This window comes from Struthio camelus, chromosome 11 (assembly GCF_040807025.1).
Source record: "Struthio camelus isolate bStrCam1 chromosome 11, bStrCam1.hap1, whole genome shotgun sequence".
In the NCBI taxonomy this organism is placed as follows: domain Eukaryota; kingdom Metazoa; phylum Chordata; class Aves; order Struthioniformes; family Struthionidae; genus Struthio; species Struthio camelus.
Window position 1 is genome coordinate 24,502,906 of NC_090952.1, and position 17,050 is coordinate 24,519,955.

Below are 17,050 nucleotides of genomic sequence, written 5' to 3' on the forward strand. Positions count from 1 at the left end.
GTTCTTAAACTTATTCTTATACGGTGGAATGAAAAAGGCATTTCTCATATCTTTCTTATATGTAAAATATGCTCCATGAAGTATATTTTATGTAAACTAAAGACTTGGCAAGCATCAGCCCTCAAACTGTAAATTATGGCTCGAACACTTGAGCTGCAAAAGAATGGAAAGCTCAATCTAGGCAGTTCAACGAGATCGAATCTGATTTTACTAGAACGCGGGAATCGCCGTATGTCGCTAGCGCCCGCGGTGGGTATGCAAATCACACCGGTCTCTTGTGGCTGGTAGCGCTTCTCACGGAGGACTAATGCTAAGTGCTTGAGCATTCACTCTCTGATGCTCTGTTCTCGACTGGGTTTGAGCAGTGTCAAACACTGACGATAAAGGGCAGCAGAACATACCAATGAAGGATGGAAGAGCCGTTGTGGACAGGTCAGTACTCCAGGTGGGACTTCCTCCTGAGTATGAAACTTGTGTCCTTAATTTCTAGGCCGGCAGTTTTTATTATGAAAGGGAGAGGAGTCATGAGATTATAATAATATCAGCTACCTTGGAGTTAGCGGAAAAGTGTTATCAACTTATCCAATTATCTTAGGGCGGCTGGTGATATCACGAACTATGAGAGAATTTGGCCCACATCTTTGCAAGCAGGCTATTCTTTTCCAGGAACAGTTTAGTAGCTTTTCTTACTGTAAGATGGAATAATTGGAAGAATTTGCAGTGAGGTTGTAAACGGATCATGATCCAACTCTCCTAACATCTCCTTTTTGCAAGGAGATAGAGGCCCTGAGTTTTTTACCTTAATTTTAACTTTCTTCTTTATTAATAGAATGCTGTTGTTAATCTGGATAGCTGATGGCATGGACTTCTAAAAAGTTTACTGTTTTTGGTTGGTATTAAGTTTTAGGGTGTCATGCTCACTAACTTTTACTCTTTTTAAAGAAAATGGTAATCACTCATGGAAAAACTATACCATATAGCTTTTCATAATACATACATCGAGCTCATGCTATTGTTACCCTCTCGGTTTTTTTTTCCTGTAAAACCGATGGTGCTGCTCAAGAGTTGCAGTGATGGACCCAGACGTCAATGTGATAGTGCTTCGTATGTGCAGCGCAAAAGGCGGTTTCTGTTCCTCAATCTTATTTTATGCTTGCTGTAGTCATTCTTCCACCTGTTGTTATACCGTGTGTGGTGGGGCGAGTTGGAGGTACAGGGGAATAATAAACAGCTAACACGGTAGATAGTACCTTAGTAAACCTGTAGACTAACTTAAGCCTCTTGCGATATCATTTTTCTCCTTCAAAACATATATCCCTGAGGCCACTTGATGGGTTTTGCAGGCATCTCTTGTCTTCCTTCAAAGGCAAGGGCTTGCATGCCGTGTTGTGTTGTCTCTTCTCTGGAAGTGTGGTGAAATTGGACAGGGCTGAACAAACCCTATAAGTGGGACGTGCCTTCTTCTTAAAATTCATTCCTTGGAAGAGGACAAGCGTGCAAAGAGCCCTGGTTTCTCTTGTGGTGCCAGCAGGGCTGTCTTGACCGTTGCTGATGTAGGCTATCTTTCCTGGTTTGTGGAAGGAGTAAATATTTCAGTAATGGGGCTATAACACTTATCTCTGGCAGCTGAGACAATTATGTGCGCTCTTCTACAGAATGACAACCGAAATAAGCAGGGGTGGTTTAAACAGGCTAAATAATCCGTCTTTCTATCAGTTGATCCTGAGTAAGTAGGCTAGAAAGTACTTAGGAGCTGCTGAGCTGGTAACCTCTTGCCGAGAGCGGCGATGAACTCTTCCCCTGGCGCAGCTGCACCTAGAGCAGGAGAACCAGACGCGGGGTGTGAGCTGAAAGTGTGCTTAATGGACAGAAACGTGGCCTCTCCGCTATAAATCACCCTGCAATTACAGGTGAAGTAAGCGAATCCTGGTTCATATTCCCTGTCGAGAATGGAAGTATTTTTTTGGGGACGTTGTAGTGACTTGTATGCTGGTGTGGGGTGAAAGGAGAAGTTCAGGCATAGCTTATTGGGGTGGAGGGGCGATGATGGCTGTAGTATAAAGCGGCGCCGCCAGGCCGGCGAGCGCTGAGCAGCCAAGCGTCCCGTGCTCCCTGCGTGCATGCAGAACAGGCCACGCGATGGCTATAAACAGCCCCAGTCAGGAACTTAGATTGTTTATTCATTAGTAAAAGTAATGGTAGGAGGGAGTTGGCCTGGAAAATGAGAAAGTGCGAGAGAGGAGGTTGCATGGCAACACTTTATGCTCCAGAACGTGGACTCAATAAAGAATGATGGAAAAAGAAATGGGAGGAGGAAAAAAATGAGTGGGTTGGAGGGAAAAACGCTATCTTTGTGTTGACTTTATTGTTTCAGTGCCATCCCAGATGTGTCTAACAAGCCGGACATTGTTCCTGTTTTTCATTACTGACGGCCTTTCATAAGGACCTCCGCTGTAGTGTTGTGTGTGTCACTGGAGTAGCCTGAGACTGCTCTGCATAGATGCAGGTTATACGAAATGTTCAGATAGGGGGTGATGGGAAGCCTGCGTCTTATGCCTAGTTTTAGAGCGCTCCTTGCCAGCAGATACTATTCGCCAGTTTTAAAACTCTGTGGTTCTCTTCCCCAAAATGGCCCTTGTGAGAGTCCTCCTGAAGAACTGTCTGTGTCGTCCCTGCCATGTTAATACTCCTTTAATTCTGGAGGGTGGGTCCTTGGCTGCCCGTACATATGTACATGTGCATATATAAAAGAAAAATAATTTGATGCAGCTTAAGGAGGAATATCAAGAGGAAGCAAGTTTCATGAACTAAGACCGCGGTAGCCTCTCTAGTCTTCAGGTAACTCCATCGTTTTGGTTAAGTTTGAATGTTCCGTAGCATCTAGTGTTTCATTTCTTACCAATTTTTATTAGTTAACATGGAGTTTCCTACAGGATTTTGTTGTCGATAGGGTTGTTACATGGTTTTTGCTGGAAGAAAGATTATACTTCAAGTTGGCAAGTGCTTGTACTTGGAAAGCTGTTGTTCTTAAGCTCTCTTTCATTTGACTATAGAAGTGACCCTAACTTACGGGTTCTATTTGGGTACGTGAATACAAGTTGCCGAGTTATGTACGAGTTACGTTGCAGTTTTTTTGTCTTTTCTGAGAGAAAACACAGAGGAAGTGAAAGCAGGCAGCTTTGTTACCAGTGTTTCCTCACTGCTTTGGGTTCGAATGAATGAAAAAGAAGGGACCGGGGAGAAAACAGCCTGCTAATTATTCTTTGTGGTTTGGGGTGACTGTCCTTATTTTGTGTCCAACTGAAAAAAAAATAACAATCTACTCAATATACACTTCTGCTCCCCAATCGTTCATTCTCCACAGTAAGATAACTTAGAGTGGGCTGTGAAGACTTGCACTGTAGCTTTGGCCTGCTTCAAGCCAGTTGTGTCCTGTATTCTTTTTGCAAGCCCATCCAGGGAGCTTCCTGCTGTGGTAGTAACTGGGGGGTGAATTTCGGAAAAGCGTGCTTGGTTTAGTGTAATGATGCAAGGTATTACTTCTGTTGAAAAGCACTGTGATTCGTATGCATTCAGTGATTTATGTAAAACAGTGCCTCTAAGGAAATGCTGTGTCTACTTGCGTGATATGAAGAGAGACTGGGTTTAAAAGCAAGTTAGCTCTTGACTTTTTTTTTTTCTCTCACATTACAGTTGAATTGAAATTGATGTTTATTTGCAGCCCTGGTCTTGCAGAAATTTGTTATAAATACTCAGTATACACAGAAGAGAGCAGGGCAGGACAGATCTGTAGTGAGCTAAATGAACTTTCTCTTCAGGCAAAAAGGGGGGAGTATCCAATTTTCCATTCACAGTGGAGATATAGAGCTCAAAGAGCTGCAGAAAGCAATAGCTAACTCTTCTGGAGATGCTCTACTTTGTAGTTCTTTTAAATAAAATATATAGTGAATAATGGTGTGCAAGCGTGTGTGATAATTTTTTTTCTCTTCCTGAACCTTGTTCTAGATGTCAAAATTAACCTGGACTACTTGGGAATGGCGAAACATAGCCCTGGGATCCTGCCATGAACAGTAAGAAAGTTGAGATGCTTTGTGTATGCAACTAATTAAGAGAGGGGGGAAAAAAAAAAGGCTAAGGCCTAGTGAAACTGTTTCTATTCAATTAACATAACTAGGCAACACAGTCTTTAGTTTAGTGTGGATGCACTTCCAGCTTTTCACATAGTAACGAGGCAGTGCAGTAAATCTGTTATACTGAAACATTGCAAACTTTTGAGTTTATGTAAATTAGGAATAATGAAAAATTTTGATTTGAGGGTTGCTTTGCCATCTATTAGCAGTCTTAGGAATTCTACACAGTTCTCACAGGAGTTTTGCATGAAGGTGCTCACGGGCATTTTTAGAAGAGGAAATGAGAAATAGCTGTTCAGATAGCTGTTCAGATGTTCAGTTCAGCGAGCGTCAGGCGCTCGTGTTCAGAGGGCCGGCTCGGCAGCGGAGGACTCTTTGGCGTGGGAAACGATACTGGGGACCTCTGCAGCCGGTATGACGCTGGAGGTGGACAGCCTACTATGTGGGGTGCGTTATGATAATTAGTAATTATAATTAGTGCTGTCAGACTATAGCATTCCCTGTTAGTCACGCTACTTTAACTGAGGCAACTGCTACTGGGCAGGTGACTTGGCTAAATTGGTCTTTAGTCTGACCTTTTATATCCGACTTCTATGTAGTGTTTTCCTTATGTGAAACTTAGCATTGAATAGGTGTTGATTAAATGGTTTATGTATTCATGAAAGCAGGCACCTTTTAAAGATGTTTTTGAGCGTTCATCCTTTAACTCAGGTGTTTTTGTGTTATCAGTAGTCTGCAGCTCTCTGTTTTTGAGGATACGTGAATAAATAGTTACCTGTGTGCATGCTATGTAAGCTTTATGTAGTCTTTTCTGGATATTGCAATAGGAATCCTTAAATGGATTAACTGAAAATTATTCTGCCTGATTTTACCAGTGCAAAGTGGATGACTTATGAGAGACTGTGTGTGGGTGAGTAGCCTGTTAGTAAAAGTGTAAATTTCAGCTCAGCTTGGTGCTGTTGACACTATTTGTCAGCTGTCTCTGAGACAAAGCTAGAGGGCTTTTGTATTGCAATAATATCACAAATTGGATATAATCAATTGGAAATGAACAACACTTGGAAACTCCTGCATCCACATGCTTCACAGCAGTTTGAAGGCTTAACATGCAAATGTTGATGACAAATATTTCATTTTCTTTTGTAGAACTCTCTGCCCGTGTCTTGTTTAAATCTTTCACGGGAGGACTGTTTTACGTGGGACTTTCAAAAGCTGGTTAATATGTTTGAAGCATTAGACAAAATGTTGAATGGCTTGAAGATCTCAGAAATCTTTCAATGCACACTCTAATTGTTCACATGGTAATTGTGACACAAAGCTATGTAGCCTTAGGTCATTTGTCAGAACAGCTGAGTAAAGACACAGCAGGCTGTTTAGTTTTGTACGTGCACAAAATTATGCAACAAATACTGTTAAATCTATTATTCTCACCTTTTTTGGTAAGTTTGTTCAACAGCTGAAAAAGACAAACGTATATATTGCATACTATAAATAGCTAATTTAGAAGTCTTTCTAGAGTGTGGCTAAAGCTTCAGTTTAGTCTTTGATCATGGGTAGACTGCCTTAAGCTCGAGGAGTTCTGCTCTGCAGTAGAGAGTTTGTTCAGTTTAAATTGTTCTTTTTAGCAAACTTTACCAGATGAACCTGTGAACTTTATTGTTCAAATGCTTGCTCTTTGTCCAGAACCCTGTCGTTTTTTGTGGAGTTGTGAACAAATGCACGTAAGGACAGTGAATAATGCTTCATGCGTAGTGCAGCGAAGAGGAATTTTAAGGATAAAAATGGTTCTCGGTAGAGTTAGGCCATCTAGAATTTTTTTATTTTTTGTTTTTTTTGTAATGTACCAGTTGGTATTGGGTATGAGGGGGGTGTTGGGGACAGAAGAGCTGGGCTGCTCTCGTACTTATGTTCCAATGTCCTTGTGTTCAGGAGGCTTAATGTTCATTTCTAGGGCAAGTAGCATTAGAAATCCAAATCTCATCTCCAGTTTTAAACCTGTAGTGTTAGAAAAAAGTCAGTATGACATTAAGTAATTAGCAAAGTTGCCAGCATGTGAAGCAAGTACCTCTTATTCGCCTCTTGTGGTGTTTGTTTGGCTTACGATAAGCCAGTGAATGGTGTGTGCTGGGTTGTGGTGTTGTGCTCTGCCTTGCCTTGCGACTTAATGTTTTCCAAATGACTTCAGTACGTTGTTTCTTTCTTTTTTTGTTTTAAGGTATGCTCAAAATAGCTGTTAAAAAAACAAAAGAAAACTAATACCTTTAAGCTGATCTGTAGCCTGGTCTTCCCTTAGGTTAAAACTTTGCCTGTGAACAGCGCTCCCAGATTAGTAAGCTTCCTGACAGTGGCTGGTGTTTGAAATCATGCTGACTAACTTTGTCTAAAAGCATTTTTCCCAGGCCTTTATTAGCATATGTAGATATTTTTTTCCAAGGATGTGGTTTAGATGGAGCCTGCAGGTAAAGGACGTGGCTAAATAAAGTAACAATGGGTGGAAAGGCTCAGAGTTTAGTAGACCTTGATTCCAGGGGGTCTTGTTGCGTGGCTACTTGGATGGTAGCTCAAGGAAATATGAAGGATTTAATTTCTCTGTGGAGGAGGTGCCTCTGGTACACTAGCGTATAATACAGCAGAGGAGTGCCAAAAAGTTTTATAGCAGAAAATGGGAAAGTGGTTTTTAATGTTCTGAGCTTTTTTTGCTTTTACTGTCAGATAACGTATACTGCATACTAAAAATCACTTTTGAAGACTGGAAGATCTCAGGCTGCTGGAGTGTGCATTCTTTCACTAAGAAGTTTCACAAGTTTTAAACCCTTCTTAATATCATTTGTTTCTGGTCTGTTGTGGAACTGTCCTTTTGACTAATCTTCCAGCGCAGAATTTAGTTGATATCTGTAAATTTGTGGCACGCGCTCTCAGGAACAGAGCTCTTGACAAACGGAAGCAATCCGTGCAGCGTAAGAGTTAGCAACATCATACTTTCAGGACTCTTGAGGGGTGATTATTAGAAACCTTCTTTTGGTTATAATCATAGAGGCAGAAGCCCACATTGCCAGCCACCTCCTTACCCCATCTCAAGGCTGGTGCCTGAAGCTTCTTGTTGCGGTGGGATGTCACCTGCATCCGCCTCGGTGTCCCTCTCCTGTGGTCCCAACCTGGGACTGCTGCTGGAGTGACCGCTGGTGGAGCTGGGCTCAGTATGGCTTAGCCTAACGGGAGAAATATATATTCTATGTTCTTCAGAGAACTGTTTTCTCTTGTTATTACAGGAGTGAAAAACTATACTAATGAGAAGTTGCTTGTTTTTTGTAAGTAAAATATTGAAGATTTCTAAGCTTGTCAAAACATGCTGGAGCTCGATTTGTTCTGAGTTCATGAAATACTTTGAATTTTTTAATTGAACTTATTTTTCAAGTGCCTTGACAAAGGACACTAGTTAATTGCCATATATGACAGTTAACTGGCATGATAGCATCCCTCTGGATGGATCCAGCTTCTTCCCTTAACACCATTACACGTTTTTGTTGGGTTAATGTTTGTTCTGTTACCTGGAGTTGTATTTCAACAGCTTGTTAGTGGCTTCCTTTGTGACACTGGGTTTTTCAAAGTGCAGTAACTTGGTTGGCTGAAATAAGTTGATAGCATCAGTTTTTATATGTTCTATAGTCCGAGATGTGGAGCTTCTTTTGCGCGTGGATGTAGTTTTTATTGAAAATGCTCGAGTATTCCTATGCTCCTAGTTTGTAGATGGAACCTGGTAATGATTCTACTTGTTCGTTAGTGATTATGAGGTGATATTTGATACCTGTTAATACAGCTTCCCTGTAGCACAGCTCCGATACACGTTATGAAAAACAGGACGACCCAAAAACTTGTAGCAAGTTCTCCCTGGAAACTGCCTACATTAGGCTATTCTACATACTACGCTATGCCTAAAAAAGCACTTTTATCTTTCTCTGTTTAGAGATTAAAGCCATACTCTGTTTAAAGGTGTAGTTCAATGACAAATTTAATCAGCTGCTGCTGAGAGGGACAATCCGGCTTTCTTGCCCTGCTCTGTGCGCAGTTGCCAAGTGCGTGCGTGGCAACATGTGGCTGACACCAGGTGAGCTGGCTCAGCTTGCTCATCTAGTGGAAATCTCATTTGTGGTGAGTGGGTTCGTTTTCCCTTGGCCAGTGGTTTCCTGTTGACCTGTGCTGCTGGTTGGTTTCTCGGATTCAGCACAAGGAAGGCGAATGGTAGTGGCCGCCTGCCTTAACGCTGTAGCTCAGGCTAAATCACAGTCTCTTCAGGCTTTGCGCCCTAAATTCTAATTTCTGCACAAAAATTATTTGTGTGCCCTAGCATATTGCCAGCACAAGCAGTGCTTTTATTTTATGAAGTCAATATTACAGGTAGTTTACCTTGCTTGTGAAATGCTAATCCCACAGCTCTTAACCACACCACTTTTAAACTGTGTTCCTGAATTCATGCTGGAGGTCATTGCAACAGATATAACGGTTATATGGGAAATGAATCATTACTCATAAGCATATGTATTTGTTCTAGTGTGTCTGAAAGTATGATGGCAAAATGCATAATTCTTGCTCAGGTCTGCAAGGAACACTTAAAAATCCTGTAACAACAGCAAAAAGAACAGCAGCTGTAGCAAACAACCCAAACCAAAGAGACTTAAAAACTTGCATAGCAGTGAAGAATTTGGCCCCCGGGTTGTGGCAGGGGGGAGCCAAGTCAGTGCTGGCGACCAGCTATCGGCTTTCTGAGGACACAGTGGGTAGTTGTAAGCAGAGGTGTGAAATTTTCATGTTTGTGTGTTGGGCAAACAGAATTAATGATGAGAATGGAAAAGTTGATAACAGCGCTGTCATTAAAGTGAAAATTAAAAGTATTTGTTCACGCTCAGGTTTTTTTTTTAAAAATAGCATTTGACCCTTCTGAATTTCTATAGTAATGAGACTGTAAATATTTCCCACGCACTTACTGAATTTTGTATTTTAATGGAAGAAAATTCTTCAGTTGCCACTTGTAGAACGCAGATATGTTGCTATCTATTGTGCAGTGTCGTTTTCTGCAATCTTTAATTTTCTTCCGTGTGCAGTAAAACAATTCATGTAACATTTCTTATGATTTTCTCCTGCAAGCCAGCCACACTGCATACAGTTGAAAAGAGGCTGTGTATCTTTTGTCCCCTTACCAGTGGGTAAAAAAAAAAAAAAAAAGCCCCTAAATTTAAAAATAAAAACTCAACTTTCACCTGCCACTGTAATTGGCTCAGCAGTCTTTCGCAAGCAGAATAACGCGAGTAGACAGTTTGTAAGCCTTTTAGCTGAGCTCTCATTTCCCAAGGAAACATTCAGGTGAGGGGAGGAGATGTGCAGGTATCGGGTATTTCGTTTCTAAACTCACTCTTTGTTGTTGTTGTTGTATGAAACTGGTGAAGCAGGCTTAGGGAAGTTATTAGAAGTAGGGCAGTGGTGACCATGTGTAGATAGCTTGGCCTGTCTACAGCGTTAAGCTACCTCTGGAGGAGAGTGAAGCTGATCTGTGAAGGATTTGGTTCGAGTTCTGTTGGGTGAAGTTTACAGTGCTGTGCAGTAGCACATTTACCTGGTTCTCCCAAAATAAATTTAACAAATTTGTAACTAAGCGGACCTGGATTAACCTGATTAGGGAGGTTATGTAAAATGGATGGATTAAAAAAAAAAAAAAGTCACATTTGTTTGCTGAGAATAATTGATAGATTTGATTTTCTTCGCAATCTTCGAGCAAGCTGGAGTGAGTAATCTAGTTGATATGTACAGAGAAGCAAACCTATTAAAGACCCTATCAAAATAACATGTTTTTGACCTTGGCAAGGGGTATATGGACAGAAGAGGCGTAACTACATATGCGTAACTCTCTAGTGTGCGCTGGCCCAAGACCAGGCCAACTTCATTTATTTTTGAAATGCACTTAATTTCGTGGAAACAGTAGATTTTCGCAAAGTCAAGAGGACTTGTCGTTTGATTGCCTCGTTCAGTTGTGTAGTGTATTTGCCTCGTGAGATACAACTGTGGAATACCCATAGGACTGTAAAACAACTACTGAGATCCTTCCTGATTATATTAACCCTACGGCACACGATAGAGGATTTGGCAAGTGACCTCTTCTGAGTATGTTTATAGGAAATTGCAGTGCAGGTGAACATGGCGCTTTATGAAAGTGCCAGTTTTATGATGGAGGATGGATAAAGCATATCCCTTTTACTCAGCAGACTCCTTTAGTAGAGGAAAACTTGAAGTATATTTGAAACAAGAGACTGTCCTGAGGTGCCACAACACTAGGAGTTAAGAAACCGCTTAATCCTACCAGCAGCTCAGACATCACCAGGAAGGGAGCAGGAAAGTTTAGTTGAAGGATTCTGTTTGATGCTATCTTGGTTATGGCACTTTTAAAGCGGTGCAAAGAACACAGTGAATTTATAATTCAAGCTTACAAATACGCTATGTGAATTCTTTCTACTAAGCGTGTCTCGTCTGCTTTAACAAAATCAGATTTTAGACGGAATCCTAAATTAGCATTGCTTGTGGCTTATGCTCTGAAGTCAGAATTTTATTTGCAATTGGTACCGAGCTTTGTATCAGGGGATGACAGGGGAAACAGTGGCTAGTGATGTGCAGAAGTTTTTGTGCTTTTTTAATATTTAAACTGACCGAACATTTTGAATGCTGTATATTGCTTTGTGAATGTATGTAGCAATACTCATTTACTGTTGTGTATCATTCATTTATGTTTAAAAACGCAAAGTATACACAAGGCCAGTGATTTAAGTGTGACTTTCTTCAAGTGCGTTGCATGGCTTTTATTTTACAATGCTTGCTGCAGAATGATGGCAGCAAACTGAAATATTACAACTTACCGTTGTGCCTTCAAGTGGAGATGGAGGTGTGAGTTCACAAACTTGAAGGCAGACTGCAGTGTTTGATTGTGATGAAGGACTGTAAGATACACTCTTAGAGACTGAAAAAATCAAACATGTCTATAGCTTTCTGATCAGCTGTTACTAGATCTTAAAAATGGAGCTCATTAAAATTTAGGCCCTTTTTCCTCTGTACAAATTAGTGTCATTACTTATGGCACGTACATAATGCGAGCTGTTTTTCTCCCTCACGCTTAAAATAAAAGGTAGCTTTTTAAATAATGAGTCATAGCTTCCATTTTAGTCAATTGTTCATAGGATAGGCAGGCTCAGGAACAACTGGGTTAAACAAGAGATTATTTGAAAAATCTAGGGCATGTGTTCTCTCTGTTCACTTGATTAGTTTTCATAATTCATCCTTGTTTGCACAGCAGGAATGAGGAGTAGTCATGTAATACACATAAATAAGAAACATTTTTTTCTCTTTTGTTCCTTTAACCCTGTATTTTTACTGTAGAAAGTTAGTGAAACAGGGAAAAAGCCATATTGTGCGTGAATATTTAGAGAAATCTTGTTTTCCTGAAATACATGGGATTTGAGAGGCAGAATGCTACTTCCGGATGTCTGCCTGTGGCTCTGCTTCAGTTCTTTTTCTCTTGTTTGACTGCAGGTGCATGAAGAAGAGAGGAGATATTTCTGCTTATCAGAGATGATGTGGAGAGACACTTTGTGAGTAACTGAAATGTGTTCTTTTATTTTCTTTTACTTTTTTTAGAAGCTTGACATGCTTTGTGAGAATTGAGTGAGAAAGTGAGAATTTATTCTTTTCTTTCTAATTTATGGTAACTGTGTCATTTGCCTAAAATTTTTATTGGGTTCTGGAAAGCTGTGAATACAGAGCCCTGCAGGGAAAGAATAGACAAAAGCTGAACTTTGAAATGGAGAGCTGGAGGACTGAACAATGGAGTCTGTGTGGTTTGATGAACGATTAACCATGCCGTCTAACTTTTCCACTGTGATCAGTCTACCAACGGCTTTAGCTCTTGACTGTAAACACTGTTGCAGACATCAGTGGAAACCCTCATGCTGGGTCCGTGGGTCACCCAGCTGCAGTACGATTAACGAGGTACTTACAGGACTACTTCTGTCGAGCCTGAGAGGCACTACCTATTCTTCGTGATAGATTTTCTGCTGGTGTAATTGAGTTCTTGTTAATCTTTTATTCTCCTTGCCTAATTTTGATTGTGGGAAACATCAGACTTGCAAAGTGGGGAAGAATGGTGGTCCATAGAAAGTGAAAAGTTTCCTGGAAGTTTTCAGTTTGCGTCTGTGTGCTGAAACGCAACGATATTCTGATATTATGTGGCTCAACTATGCTTCCAAAAATATGACAGGAAGTGAAGAGCCTCGAAGACAGCATACAACTGTACCAAAGTACCTAAAGCATTTACTTTTGCAGAAACAAAGTCATTTTTTATGATTGCAGTGAGTTGCTGTGATGCCTTATTGTCCAAGGGACTGCATAAGCGTGCTGCTTTAGGAGTGCTGTAGACTTATCCAACAGCTCTTTCCTTTGCAGCGGTTAGGTGCCAGGGTTTCCTCTGTGGATCCTTAGCAATAATATTGCTAGATTTCTTGTAACAGTAGAGAATTAAAGAGCATCCTTAAAATTATTTTAGGATTTTCCATGATAGACTTTGTGCTTAGTTTTTATTTTTGTTTGCTTTAAGTATAATATGAGTAATAAGGTCTTGAGTGCTTTCATTGAAACCTTAAGATCTGATACTCTGGGGTGCTGCTTTGTCCTAATGATAGTTATCCAGCAGAATGGTGCCTTTGTGGACCGCTTCAGAGCTTTTCTTGGCACTGAAGAGTTGGAGTCCACGTTAGAAAAGCTACTGTTACCTGGGGCACCTCCATTTAGTTCTTTTTTTTTTGTAGTTACAGGAGTATTAATGTTAGACGATGAGATTTTTTTAATTGAAAAATCTCTTGTTTATTATAACAAGCTAATAATAGCTTAAACTCTTAGGTTGGAACTCATTTGGATTCTTGCTCTGGATTTGCCTTTCTTTTTGTTACCTGTATCTAAGGTAAAGGTTTTAAAACTATTTTTTGCACTTCCCTTATTCTGGAGCCTTTTGCATACTTTCATAGGTATGGTTTTGTGACTTGTAGTTTAGTAACCACTTTAGTGATTAATAGTTAGGTTCCTCATTCTGGCATTAAATTCAGCATATGCAAATAGAGGGTGCCAGTCTGTCTTGCCTTCAATCAAGTGTGCCTCGAGACAGCATTGGCTTCCAGCTGTCTTTCCCTTGGCTTCTTCCAGACTCTGCTTGCCAGCTCAGGAAGGCTGCCCAAGGTTTTCTTTGTTCCAGTGTCCTGGCTAGGTGCTGGATTCTTCACGAAGCAGCAGGAGAAATTCTTTTGCTGATCCAGCTAACTTATCCAGGAGATGCAGCGTTGATTTGATTTACTCTGTGAACTTGAGACCATTCTCTCTGGTCAAAGCCCGTGAAGGCTTTGCCACAGTTGGCTGACGGTAGTAATAATATGGAAAACACAGTAGATGGAGTTTCCTTCTTCTTACCCAGTTGCGTTTACAGAATGAGCAGGAACACCTCCGTTCCAACGGTTGTTAATGTGGACTGCAGTGGGGAGTTTTTGTCAGTGAGGAGCGCCTGGAGTCTCCTTTATGCCTACAGAGCAGCTTCTGTAGCTTTTGGTAGAGAGCATCTCTTCTGTCTCTTTGTTTCTCTCTGGTGTTTCAAGCAGAGGGACAATCTCAATAGACCTCACTCCCCCGCAGTTATTTGAAAAGTTATTGAAGAGTATACTCTTCAGTATTCAGGGCTTTCTTATGGCTCCTTCCAGGCAAGATGAGATGTTTATACAAAGCTTTCTACGCAGTGGGGAAATTCTGTCCCAGTGAGATAGCTTCTTGTATCCTAGAATTCCTATCTGTGAAGCCTTTTGCAGGTAACCGCGGTGGTGAGTTGTCTGGTCCATTAGTCCCAACTTGCATTGTTCTTGGTGTTTGTGGGTTCTAGGCAGCACTGCCAAGCAAAATCGCTGGATCAGGCATACTAGGGAACGTTTCTTCACGCAGCTCTTCAGATGCTCCTTGTGCCTCAAGACAGTGATTTTTCAGCAGACCCACTTCTCACCCAGCAAATCGAGTAGTTGTTGTTTGGTGGTCTACATATTCTTTAAGACTGAATAATCATTCAGTGAATGATGCTATTTTAAAAATCATCTGTATTTAAATTCCACAAACTTACCAACAGGTATTTCTGCTGTTACAGTAGTAAGTGAAGAGATATGGCCAAAGGCTTGACTTGTAACAGATTCTTTTGTTTCGACTTGCTAGGCTACTTGTGTCCTTCCTTAGATGAAGGAGACTTTTCCCCCCCCCCCCCCCCCCCCCCATAACTTGAAATCTTTTCCCTTTATTTAAAAAAAAAGAAAAAAGAAAAAAGAAAAAAAGTTCTTTACCTAATTTTTGATGTAGCTTTATGGAAGCTTTAAAGGTGAATGAAGGAAACAGAACTTGTGTAGCAGTCTGGTCTGAACAGGCCTGAATAAAATGTTTGAAGTGTTTTAGACATGCACAGTTTTGTTTAATTGCCAACTGGGTATCACTATATAGAGCTTGGGAAACTTTGCAGGTGAAGAATGAATTGACTATTGCTCTTAATAAAGTATCTTCAGTACCAGGTTAGTAAAATTATAACTTGATTTGTTTTGTTTACCAGAAATATAATTTAGGTATAAGTAGTCCAGGTATCAGTCTACATGCATTAAATGATGTGTTTTTGTCGTGGTATCACATGCACTGATGCGTAAAATTTTCTTTGAATATATTTGCAGATGTTGGATGTATTTTTACTGTGGTAATTTTCAGAACTGACTCTATGAAAAATATACACAACAATTGTTTTGAGAGGGAGGTAGCGTTTAATGCGTGCAGATCGTTGCTGTTAAGGACTTTTAGCTCCAGAGCGGTCAGCTTTTCAGTCTTTAACATATGGTTGGGTCAGGTTGTGCTCTGATATTTGAGAGAGAGCGGATAAAGCTTACAGCCAATGACACCCACCATGAACAGTGTTTCGGTGTTTGCCTACATTAAGACTCCTCTGTGTCAGCATTAGTAGCTGCAAGAACAGGTAATATCTATCTGGCTAGTTTGATTAATTCTTACAGGATTATAGTAAGGGTGAATACGGATAAGATAAAATGGGATATCTGGTGAACTGAATAGACTTTAGTCCTTATTGCAGGGTGGAGGTTCTTTTTCCAGTTCTGCGTGGTCATAACCTTGGCTTTAACCTCCGTGCTGCAGTATCTCTTTCTGGGAGTGATACGTCTCTGTTTTTTTTAAAGTTTGTGGGATGTATAAATGGAATTGCTATTGATCTGTTTAGCATTATTGTGAATATTACTGTGCAGTTTTGAAGGTACAGAATTTCTGGTTAAAAGTGGAAAAATGTTTTTCCTTTTAATACTCAAGCAGGAAGCTTTCAAGGGCTTAAAATATATACTGCAACTTCATTGCATTAAGCTTCTTTGATAATAAAGTGCAAGCATACAATAGAAGTTTTTCATTTAATATTATAGTATTAATAGTATTAATTCCTACGTTGACAAATTTAAACAATATTAATTCATAAGTATACTTGATAATATGTAAATTGTAGAAATAAAATACTTTTGACCAGAATGCAAAGCTGCATGCCTCTTCCCTCTTCTGATTGTGCTCTGCGAGCCTGACAGGCTGAATGAGGGTGCCTTGTTCTACTTGACATCTGCCCTTGTCTGAGTAAGTCTAATTTGTACAACAGTAATAGGTACTTGAGCAGTGCCCTCAGTAATCAGTAGATTAGGGGTGTATGTGACAAGTTGGACGCTGGAGGGACATGCTGTTTCCTAGTGAATGGACTAATATGTTCCGCTGGCCTTCCTCGGTATTAGTAGCAACGTAAAGCTTTACACTCCTAAAATAACTGGCAGTCAGCAGTTGGTTTATTACCAGATTTTTTTTTTTTTTTTTTTAACTCCGCTAGTGAGGAGAAAGTGATATCCAAATGTCATTAGTTCTGTTCTCTTGGTGGAGATAATAGAGGCTTTTATCTTTGACTTTTATACTTTTATTATATTTGTTGGATTGCGTCTGCATGTTTTTTTTTTTTTAAGGCAATGTTTGTCAAGGGATCCATTTCACCAGCATGAATGCATTAAATATAGGTGACGATGAATGAGCTTTAATGTACTGAATTCATAACCATAGGTTACTCATATTGGCCAAAGGCTATATGAAGCAAGAAAAGTGCAGGTGAGGTGTTAGTCTTTCACAGAGCACCGAAGATGTGGTCATTCTGTAAGGACTTAAATGTTTGAAGAATACTTTACATCAAACTGATTAGATGTTTTGGGGCCAGCCAAAAAGCTTGGTAATACTTGCATTCATCGTTCTGTAAATATGTGAGTTAAAACTCAGTTCAGTGTGCAAATCGAGGCATGAAATATTTAATCAGCTGACTTACAGTTCATAACATTATTTACTTTAAAACAATACTTTGATACATACCTCTCAACATTGCAAAAATTCTGCTATCTGCTACTGTAATTTCTGTTCTGTGAGTTGAGACCCTCCTTGTACGGTCTCCTGACCTGGTATCCTATGCAGCAGCTTGTAGTAACGGGTTGGTTTCTGGTCTCTGCCTCGTTCCTGTAAAAGTGTGATGCCGTGTCTCAAGGGCCTTTTTCATCCATGGCAGTTTTCAGGTAAAAGCTATGGTTGCTGGTGATAAAATAAGGATATTTGAAGAATGGGAGGGAAGATGGCAGCCCGCCACCTGCAAGGCTTGTTAGGTGAATGCAGGCTAGCCAGTTGCCAGCCTTCTTGTTCACAGCTTACTATCCAAAACTTTAAATACAGCCTGAAAAGATGGATGTGGAAAGAGGTGCCGTTTCCACTACAGACGTGTCCGTGGTGTCTGCTGGGGCAGTGGGGAAGAG

At 40.4% G+C, this 17,050-nt stretch overlaps 1 protein-coding gene across 9 annotated transcripts in view; it reads left to right on the forward strand.

The window, feature by feature from the left end:
- Positions 1-17,050, forward strand: part of KLHL13 (kelch like family member 13) — an 88,352-nt gene that overhangs the window by 7,676 nt on the left and 63,626 nt on the right. For 5 of the 9 annotated variants that reach the window (XM_068956771.1, XM_068956766.1, XM_068956773.1 and 2 more), the window contains exons 2-3: positions 4,006-4,070; positions 11,700-11,758. In XM_068956771.1, the coding sequence (XP_068812872.1) occupies positions 11,739-11,758 (20 nt within the window). In that variant the 5' untranslated portion in view covers positions 4,006-4,070; positions 11,700-11,738. Of the gene's footprint in view, positions 1-4,005; positions 4,071-11,699; positions 11,759-17,050 lie in introns of those variants that run through there. The other 4 variants (XM_068956770.1, XM_068956767.1, XM_068956772.1 and 1 more) reach the window with 2 other exon arrangements.